This window comes from Pomacea canaliculata, linkage group LG3, assembly GCF_003073045.1.
Source record: "Pomacea canaliculata isolate SZHN2017 linkage group LG3, ASM307304v1, whole genome shotgun sequence".
NCBI lineage: Eukaryota > Metazoa > Mollusca > Gastropoda > Architaenioglossa > Ampullariidae > Pomacea > Pomacea canaliculata.
Genome location: NC_037592.1, coordinates 14,517,428 through 14,528,176, shown reverse-complemented (window position 1 = coordinate 14,528,176; position 10,749 = coordinate 14,517,428). Strand labels below are relative to the sequence as shown.

General features: G+C 38.9%; 1 protein-coding gene and 1 long non-coding RNA gene across 2 annotated transcripts; one reads left to right on the top strand and one right to left on the bottom strand.

Moving 5' to 3' along the window:
* Positions 1-378: 378 nt before the first annotated feature.
* Positions 379-2,137, bottom strand: LOC112560857. The gene is made up of 3 exons (XR_003098610.1): positions 2,047-2,137; positions 1,443-1,516; positions 379-460 (listed from the first exon to the last, which is right to left on the bottom strand). It is a non-coding gene; the product is annotated as an uncharacterized LOC112560857 (long non-coding RNA).
* A 3,281-nt stretch (positions 2,138-5,418) lies between these two features.
* Positions 5,419-9,327, top strand: LOC112560849. The gene is made up of 2 exons (XM_025232942.1): positions 5,419-5,730; positions 9,172-9,327. Exons 1-2 carry the CDS (start codon positions 5,475-5,477, stop codon positions 9,282-9,284), a joined length of 369 nt encoding a protein of 122 aa, XP_025088727.1. The 5' UTR covers positions 5,419-5,474; the 3' UTR covers positions 9,285-9,327.
* Positions 9,328-10,749: the final 1,422 nt, after the last annotated feature.

Sequence of the window (10,749 nt, the reverse complement as noted above, 5' to 3'; positions counted from 1 at the left end):
GCTAGAGCAGGTTTGTATTTGCTTATCAGAGCAGTCAAATGATTCAGCATATCTTTTGCTTCCTGCAGAATCAATTTTAAGTCTGTCCCTTGTTTGAGAATGTGCTGGACTAATGCTGCAACAGCATGAATACAGCACAGTGATTGAAAGTGGACAATTCACTTTTAAATACTATTGGTGAACAAAGCCTATCAATGGTGGTTGTGAAGCAGTAACTCTTGTATAACCAACACTATCTGCAACATCAGATTGTGAAGGGGAATTCACAACGAAATGGAATAGGTAAACCAATAAGAAAAAAAGCCCTAATATAAAATTGTCTACATTACCTGCGTTAGACACTCCCTGGATACTGCCTTCTACTGCTGCAGTTTGAGGTTGTCTCTTCTTGTTCTCCTTGCAGAGCATCAATGGGGTGCTCTCGTGATGATGCCAATATTCTGGTGGTTAGTGCATTCACCTGTGGGCACAAATGGTTGTTTATCACTTTTGGTTGTAGTGAGTCTGGCAGTGGTGGTGCTGCATGTGCTGACTGAGATCTATAGTAGTCTTTTTTGTGAGCTGTCTCGGCCTAACATAATTAACAAGCATACCAAATATTAATAAGTGTGCATTTAAATGACAAGTTTTGAAAATTTAAGAATTTCTTATGTCAAAAATTGAAGAATAAAATAATAAATAATTCTTATGCTATACCAATCATAATATCAATATTACCCTCATGAAAAATTGAAATGAACTGCTGAAAGGATGAGCTGGGATTGCCGTGGTTATTGTTAAACGGCAATTCTCATTTCATGGCTCCAGACCACAAAAATTCTAATTACTGGACTCATACAAATGCCCCATTAACAGCACTCAAGCATTTTCGAAAAATTACAATAATGGGAATCTGTGCTGATTTTGTCAGGTGTTCTCCAAACCTATGAATTCCTTGATCTCTGTTATTCTATAATTAAAACAGGAAAAATCTATTGTTTCAAGATTTGCTGTATACTAGCTATTAACATCTGCTTGTCTGACAACCAAATACTCATCTGAAAAGACAATTTCTTTTCAAGCTATAAAATACTTCATGAATAATGAAATGCACTGTTTTACCACACAATACTGTGCAAATTTTACATGAAAATCAGTCTGTTCACTGAGATCACAGAGCATTTAGATGTCAATTGTCATATGGCTGTATGTTCCAGTCTGTAACCACAATAAACCCAAAGCAAGGTCTATGTGAAAAACACTGACAATATCCCAAAGCTTTTTTAAAAAAAATAAATAGGAACAATACTTTGAAACTGTATCTATAGACTGACCAAAACAATATTAACCAGGCTGATGCAACATCCAATCTATGAATATATATATCTATATGTGACAATGAACAAACAGTATAAAAGTAGCCCTAAGAACTCAAAATGCAAACATGCAGAGTCTAGGTATACCTGTCTGGCAGAGTTCCCTCCTTCACATGTTTTGTCACCTTACTTGGTGGCAAGTCTGCTGCCATATTTGTGTGCTGAAAAAAAATAAACCATCATTCAAGAACCCTTCCCAGAAAGGCTAACTTTTTGTCGTGGGAGTGGGTTAAACTTTTCACTTTATTTGTCATATTTAGTCTAGAGATTATGACTGCATATATACTTATGTCCAACTTGTATACTCAAGGAATTATGCTGAATGAAGGAAACACAGCAAGCAATTACTGTTCAGCTGACATGATTAATGTACTGACTGCAATTTACTTCTCTGGTATGCAATGTTATGATGCCATAGAAATAAAATGTTATTAAATAAAACTATCATCAATGAAGGATATTTTAAGAAATAAAACACAAACAAATAAACATCATAATCAAAAATGATTATACAATAAAAGTGGTACTGTTTCGCACTTTCTGCCATAGATAATGGTACAGCAATGAAAAACAAATGCAAGTAGTACATAACTATAGTAATGGTAGCGGTGTTAACACACACACATATATACGAAGACATGCATGATTTAATAACAATAATAAATGTAAAATTTGTAAAGCGGATACTCACACTCCATTGTTTGTATCGGATCTGTCTTTTTCTTTCTGTTCCGCCAACTCTGCTTCAACAATTTTATTTACTCCGCTTCGTCCAGTAGTACATGATTTGGACATCAGTTGCCTTAACGTCTTAGATTATGTACGAGCGCACTATTCAAAACGAAAACTTTGTTTGACAAATCACACCTAAAAGCATACATTAAGTCTGTGTTGTACTAGAACACGGTATATAAGAGTTTTACAACCCAATGTTTTTCGCAAAGCACGCGTGTCGTAAGCAGCAGACAAAATTTCGCGCCGCGTGGAATCATGGGAGTACACGCATTAAGGAGAATAGGAAATATTTAGTTACGTAGCATAGATGTTTTATAAACTGCGAATGATTTTAGAATATCAAACCTAGTGATAAGAAAATATATAACAAAGTATTTAAAATGTTTTTTGTGAGGATTATCAGTATCTACGCCGCAAAGGTACGCAAATAAAATTTTGAGGTGTTTTAAAAAATTTCGTCATCAGCGGGCTTATGACGCGCGCAGTGAAAGACGTTAACTTTTACATGTTTATAAAACATTTATTTAACATTTAGGTTTTAAATGGTTTATTTTCTAACACTTTAAACATGTTTTAAACATGTTTCATTTTAAAATGTTTTTTGGTAAATTTTTAAAAAATGTTTCTAAAATGTTTCATATAAAACCTAAACCTTATTAAAACCATGTAAACCATTTTTAAACGTTTTTATAATGTTTCCATGCTATCTGGGATATATATATTCTCAACTGACTTTTCAACCGAGTGGTTTCAGACTCGACCACAACCAAGAGTCGATTTTGGCCACAATCAACTGCAGCCGCAAATGACAGAAATATCAAAATCAAGTTAATCGTCGCTAGATGATGCATTGGTTGCTCAAGCGCTGAAACTGTAGAGAACATGTTTTTATTTTAATCGTCAAATGACCGAAATCGAATCTTTTCACCTCTACGCCACCGCGGACTCTCTGGACTTAATTATTATAAAATGTATATATACTTGTAGAGAATGCATTAAAGGGTGGGGGATTGATATTTTACGCCGAACCAGCAACTAAGTCTACATCACGGCAAAGCAGCCAGACCTGTAAACAGATGCCACACGCAAAGAAAGAACAGCGGGGCCGACAAGAGATGTGAACCCAGGACAGACAATCTTCCCTGCATTGGTGATAAGCAACGGATTAAAATCAGAGAAAAGACAAACAGTTAAACTCAACCATCTGCTGGTATGGGCTTAGATGTTGTGGTGGAGCTTTACCATTATTACCAACACCCTGTTCTACTTGAACCTTCGATTCGCTGAATAAAAGGGCCTGTAGCGCCCTTACTCCGGCATTGTACGCCTCGGCGTGTTGGGGAAACCCACTCGCGGTTGTTTATCAGCAAGCGGTTCGTAAACCTCGCGAAGGTAAACCGTGGTGCGAGTTAATCAGTCTCCCGATATGGGTTCCCTGCGGGCTGCGCACGGCGCTGAGAGGGCTGGAGTGTCCGGCCCACGTAACTCTTCCTGACAGACTGTCGAACCGACGAGGGGCCGAGCGCTTTATCTGCTGTTTGTTTTCCCGTGTTTGCACGCAGCTTAGTGAGGTGCGTGCGAGGCAGGCCAGGGTTGCGGCTAATTCCAGCCCCAGCCCCAGCCCCAACCCCAGCCCACCCCTTTCCCCCCAGCTGCTTCGCTTTGGCCATCTCCACCGGCCGTGGGACCCGGTCTTCTTCGGGTACTCACATACCCGCGATAACGCCGAGGGGTGGGGAAGGGAGGGTACTGGGGGGAGGTGTACGGCGGCCGTATTGTTTTAAGACTGAGAGTTTTCGTTGCGAAAATGTCAGAGCTGTCGTGTGTGTTGAGCCTGAAGCGGCAAAGTCGCGATGCTGCTCCTTGTCGAAGTTTGTGACAGCTTGCAGCCAACGTGCTGCTCGGTGTCCAGTTAGAATTACTGTCAGTTCACGGGTCTTCGACGACAGGAGAATATCCGTGCGTCTCTGAGTCGGGTGAGAGAGCCAGGATCCAACATAAACAGGTTAAAGTAAGCTTACGCTTTAAAAAAAAAAAGTTCCTGCGCATCAAACTGTTGTCACGTGATTCCATTTGCCCTCCGGTTTACTGAGTGGGAGTATTTGTCAGGGCCGGTGAATGGACACGGATTAAGTTTATTTTCTTGGCATTGAATATCTATTTTAAGTCTAGAAAAATGTCATGTGAGTCGCAATTTATTTCCTTCGAATTTTACATTCTAACTTTTTATTTTAACTTCGGGTCGAAAAGTTGAAGCTTTATTAACAATTATTAATGAGTGAAGTTAGGAGAATCCCGCTACAGTTTAGACGCCACGAGTCGTAGTGCATAAAACAACCATTTACTTGTTTATTTTAAAAGAAAGCTCGAGCTGAAGAAGGTAAAGAAGTAATATCCAAAATAGTCGGAAACCAGAGTGAACCAAAACTCTATGTATAGAGCTGAAAGTGGATCGAGATGCCAACGTTCCACCTAACTGGTTTTGTGACGACGACGAAGTGGATAAGTAGATCTCCTGGTTGGGGCAAAGAGGATTAAGGTCGCGGCCTTTTCACACCTGAGAGTGATAATGCTGTTTGATGGCATACATCACCAGGTGTTGCTAACCTCTCCAGGAAGATGCGAGAGGTATGCACGGAAAAGTCTTTAGCAACAATTAAGCCTTCATCATCAGCGTCTAATGGACGGACACTTTTCAGGTCGGTCAGGTGATGCTGCGTCATTGCGAGCATTGTCAACAGGTTTCACTTACCAGGTGTGGTCACAGGCGGGGCCTGAAAGGAGATTGCTGAAGAGGCCTAGGACCAATTCAGTCGCAAGCTTAAATACTACTCACCCCCTGGCTTGACTTTTGAGTTGTGTCTTACTCAACAGCAGTGGTAAGGTGGGAAGCCGAGTGTGACAAGAGCCCTTGTTTATTTACTTGAAATGGTTGCTATGGTGACACTTCGAAAGAACCAATAGGTTCATCATTTGACTTGGGCCAAAATGGTTTCACAGTCTCGCGATGTGCCTGTGACCCACGCGTCGTTTCCGTGGAGTAACACCTGGACAGACCTTACCTGGACACATCTTGTCTATAGCAGTGGTCTGCGTGTGGAGTTGAAAACAGACCTTTGTGTCTCGGAGCTTGTGGCCCGAGTTTTTCTCTCGATTTTATTTATATTTTAGCATGATCCTATCACGAATGTCTTTGCTGGTTCTAGAGCTTTGTCATGACCAGTTTGTTTTTCAAAGTGTTATTGTCTAACCTGAAAATAGTGCCACGTGAAGGGACAGTAGATGACTGTAGATGAACGAGAGAAAGTATTGTTCTAATGTGGTCACATTGAAGATTGTGCACATCACGTGAGATAGGATTTGAAGTTTTGTGGTTTGGAAACCATGGAACCTGTGCAGATGGCCTCGTCGCTGACAGAAACTTTCTACGACTTATACACCGGGCCTGTGCACCCTGCAAACCATCACAACGTTTTCGCGCATTCACATCCACCCAGTGCTTTATGGACACCCCGGATGGATACTTACTCGTCGGGTACTGGAGGATACAACCAGGCAGCAGCTCTCTCTGGGGAGAATGCTAACACTGTCTGCAAACAGGAGACTGAGCCCTCCTCCACAGAACAGGCTACGAGCTCAGGTACAACTGTCCGTCTCGTTCTTATTTATCTTAACATTTTATCCCTCTTTCGTATGTCTGTCCGCCTGTCTGCTTCCTGTCTGTTAATTTTTCTCACGTGTTATTTTACTGCACGCAATTTTTATCTATATATGAGGGCCTCATATGCTAATGTAATGAAAACATTTGCTAAATGTTCTCATATGTGTGTCTCAAAAATGTTCTTGCATTGAACATAGGTTACATAATTTGCATAGTGTACACAGAAGGGAAATACAGAATGATATAGATGATAGTCTATAAACATATCTTAAGCTTATACCTTATTTTTAAATGTGACTTAAATTCCTTTGTTGAATTTAAGTGAATTCTTCCTAAGAATTATTTTATGGAATCAATATTATGTTAATGTACACTGTTTGTGTGCAGATATAATGAGTAGATATCCGAATATTATTTTAATTCCGATTCTTTTTTTGAAATTTTTTGGAGTAACATTTTTTTAACTACTGCATCAATTATAAAAGAAAAAATATTGTTATCTTCAACTGGCTCTATTGTTTCGAACTAGAAGAGAACACCCCAGACTTATTGTATCTACACACGCGCACACTTATGCAATGCCCGCACGCACGCACGAATGGACGGACACACACAAACTCTCTTTCTCTCTCTCTCACACACACACACAGAGAAGCGCGTGAGAGTGAGTATATGCACATGAAAAAAAAGTATTAAAAAGAAAAGGAGCACATCACTAAGAAATTTTAACTCTCCGAAAAATTGATTTTATGTGGGGAACAAGATGACATTAGTACTGACCAAATGTTAGACTTAGTCATCTTGCTAGCAAAATACTATATTTATGTAAGCAAATAAAAATATAATAAACCTTCTGTACATGTTTTTCTGAAGATTGTGAAATATAAATACAGCATAGAAAGATATCAGAGGATATTAAGTAATAAGTTATACCTGTATGAATTACTGTGGAAACCATACGTTCAACAATTATTATAAACACAAATAGTTTTAGCTGGAATGTCCTCACTACTTCCTCCTCCCATCACCATTTCTTCCTACCTCCTCGTCTACCTCTGTTTCTACTTCAATACTGAATGAACGTTTTTTTAAGAATAAAAAGTGTCATTGAATGACAAATCTGTGGTATAATAGTAAATGTAATGTTGAATATTGTACTTATTGAATAAAAACTATAATAAATAAGCCGGGTGTTTGTCAGATCCTCGAGGTAGGGCCGCAGGGAGTTCGCACACATATGCATCCACACATACAGAAAAGCACGCTTACAAGTATTCTATGGGAGAAGACAATAACCGTCAAATTACATTAATAATAATAGTAATAATAAATGCAAAACTTGTAAAGCGCATACTCACACTCCTAAGGAGCATGCTCTTAGCGCTTAAGAACAAGAACGAGACATGGACAGCATACGAGGGACAGGAAAAGAAACAAATAACATATGAACTATCAAAGAATAAACAACCATATTAAACGAAGAATAAAATCTAATACAGAAAACACAAATAGAAACCAAGTAACAATAACAAGATTAACATTAATGTTAATTGCTTTACTCGTTGATTGTAAATTGTTATAAAGGCTTGCCGCCAGACGGTATTTATTTATTTATCAACCAAAATATAAGGCGAATGTAACCGCAATAAACTCTGTTTGACTTGTTACGGAAAGTCGCTTTGCAATTAAACAGCAACAACAACAACAATCATTGTTGACACTAACGTAGGTAATATTTAAGACATTAAATTACTTTCACGTAACATATGTCTAACATAAATCGCTCAGGGATCCTTATTCTTTCTTTAAGCGAACATGTTATTACAGATTTTTTTTTTTAATTCAAAGGAAAAATAATGTTAAACCTTTCTAGTCTCTACCTGATACAAAATATGAAAAAAAAAGTGTTCTTCCCTAGAAGTACGAGAGTGAAACCGAGTCCACGGAGATGTAAAGTTCATGGTTCGACTCATTGGGGTTTTCCAGACATCTAACTGTCCGGACCAAAGAAATTGTTTCTCTTTTGGAAGAATCAGTCGAGCTGACCGACTTTATAACGCTTGTCGGAATAACCATTTAATTTAATGTATTACACATATGAATACTATTTAGTACATCCCAATTCTTTTAGTAAATCGTTCGAAATAAAACTAGACATTTGTATGCCTGTTGGATATAACCTTAAAGATACTTGATACTTGAATGCAATATAATCCGACAACATTAATTTGAAGCATTTTTACTTTTTTAAATTTCAAGTTCTTTTACTGAGAGGCTGTCAGAACCAAATCGAGACACAACAAGATAATTGAATCAATGAGTTGCTTAGCACTTCGTATGTGACTCACATCCGTTCCATTTCAATTTCTTTCCATAAGTGTTTCCATGCCTACCAGTTAGCTTGTCTCTTCCCACGGCACTAATTGTGTTTCTAGTTAATTCTCTTGTTGAAAAAAAAATCAGCTGTACACCCGAGTTACTTTCAAGTCTGTGTTCATATTCACACTGTAAGTCAGTGCGATAAAGTTTAAAACATTCATACTATTGACGGTGGCTATCCAGCAGATGTTAATGAGCCTTTGTTAATCCATTGAACAATAAACCCAACTAAAAGGTTCGTTAAAATGCTTTGAAAATTAAAAGTGAGTGAAGGAGGGAGGCAAAACGAAATGGTTTATCACCGTATTCTCAGTTCTTTCCTGAACGTACTGCTGATGCTCAGTCATAAAGGTATACTGAGGTAAAATGTTGCTTTATGTCTGAAATAGCTAGTAAGGGATCACAACAGGTAAGTGAATGTCACAGACTGTCATCACCCGCGGTTGTGGTCGTTGTTTTTCCTAAAAATTAGACCAAAGAGGTTCAGCTCAGCCTCTTGGACTAGATTCTGTTGTCTACGGTTCTCGATGGCATCGACAAGAACACCTGGTTACCCACCCCAACCACCCGCCCTCATCATTACATTTCCTCTCCCCACCCCCCTACTCCTCCATCACAGCTGTTAGTAGTTTACATCACCGAGAACCCTCGTGTATAATCTATTGACCTGTCCAAGGACCAGGGTTAGTGCCTAGAGTAAAGGGGAAATGCTTCACGTTTCACACCTGGATGCAAAGTGTGTGTGCCAGAACGCGTGACAAGGAACGGGGTAGGTGACCTCATGACCTCACTCAACGTTTCCCTCCTCCCCGAACCCCAACTCCCTTAGCTCGGGTACCCAGCACTAAGTCATTCGACAAAATACAGTATACACACACTGACAAAGACTAATATTTATCAAATCATTAATTACATCGTGATATCAAATTATGTTAACATTTTTTAAAAATCCATAAATTTAAAGATCTCTAATCAATTGCACTACAACTTTTCCTTGTTTCTATATATGTATATTATTAGCAATGATTTGTCTGTAAATAGGCGACTGGGCTGAAGAAGACGAAGATGCAGAAGACAGCAGCAAGGAGACAGAGAAAGGAGGAGAGAACTCCAGTCAAAAACACTCACAGGTTGTTGCTACTCTCACGTGGTAAGACGTTATTTCTAACCTCACATAGATTACTTACCTACTTGTGTGTGTGTTTTATTTTTTGTTGTTGTTGTTGTTTTTTTTTGTTTTTTTTTAATTGCTTGGTGTCACTTTTCTTCTTCTCCGCGAACAGGACGTATAATCTGGGTTAGCACTGCGGACTGTTGTTAACACTCATTGTCCGGAGTTATCTTGCTACCCTTTATTCCATCCAGCCATCTGTCCAGTTATTGATAATGAGCCCAAGCTAATACCCGTGTGCTCTCATACCTTTGTGCGATTAAGTTCTTCGCGTCTTCACGACATCGGCGCAAGACCTCAGATGTCTGACAAAAATCAGTTCTTTCTCGGGTCATTCTTTCTTAACCATTCTTTCATTCTTCCAGACGGCTTTATTTTCAAGAACAACAACAAAATCGTCACACGTGATGAGATGTCGGCTCATCAGTCATCCTCTCACACAAAGCTCTTTGTCTGCCCTTGTGACTGTTAACATTGTTACATCTCATCCAACGTGTCTGCTTTCTTTTCCCCCGTTTATTTACTGTTCGGTAACTAGTTATTTACTTTGTTTGATCGTTCTTTCGCTCACTTGTTCGTCTGTCCGTCCATTCGTTCGGCATTTCACTGGCTTGCAAGTTCCTTAGTTTGTTGGGTTTTTGTTACCTAGCTGGTTCTTTTGTTTCATAGATTATTAGTATCTCCGAATTTTATTAGTTTCCTGGAGTGGGGGTGTTTGTTTGCTGGTTAATTTGTTTGTTAATTTGATGGCTCTTTTTTTGTACTTCTTGATCAGTTGGATTATTTGCTACTTTGCTGGTTATTTTGTTAGATGGTTAGCTGGTATCTTTGTTGGTTAGTGATTCTTTTGTTTTCTGTTTACTTTGTTTGTTGGTTCGATTTTGTTTTGTTTTCGTTGTTATTGTTATTGCTGTTGTTGCTGGTTGAGGTCCTGGATCCTTTGCTTGATGATTTTTTTATTTACGTTGTTGGTTGATTTGCTCGTCTTTACTTAGTTTACTTGTTTCTTTGTTCGTGTGCTGGTTCCGTTGTTTGTTTGCTGTTTCTTTTGTGTGTTGATTTTGTTTGTTCCTTTGTTTCTAAGTTTGTTGTTTCTTTTCGTAGTTTGTTAGTTTGTTGATTTCTTTGCTAGTGGTTTGTAAGCACTTGTTTGCTAGCTAGCTGGTTCCTTTATTTGTTTACTGATTCTTTCTATGACTGATTTCCTAGTTCCTTTGATATTTGTTTGCTGGTTCTTTGTAAGTTAGTTCGCCGGTTCCAATTTTGGTTGGTTTACTAATTCCTCGTTAGTTTGTTCGGTGTTCATGTGATCATATCCCACAATACAACACCTGGTATAGGCAACAAAGCTATTTCATCTCAAGGATGTCGGCTCGTTCCCGTGCGTGTCGTCAGGTCCCGATGAAAGGCGGGTCCGAGGCTCCTCGCCATCGTCTGCCCCGCCTTTG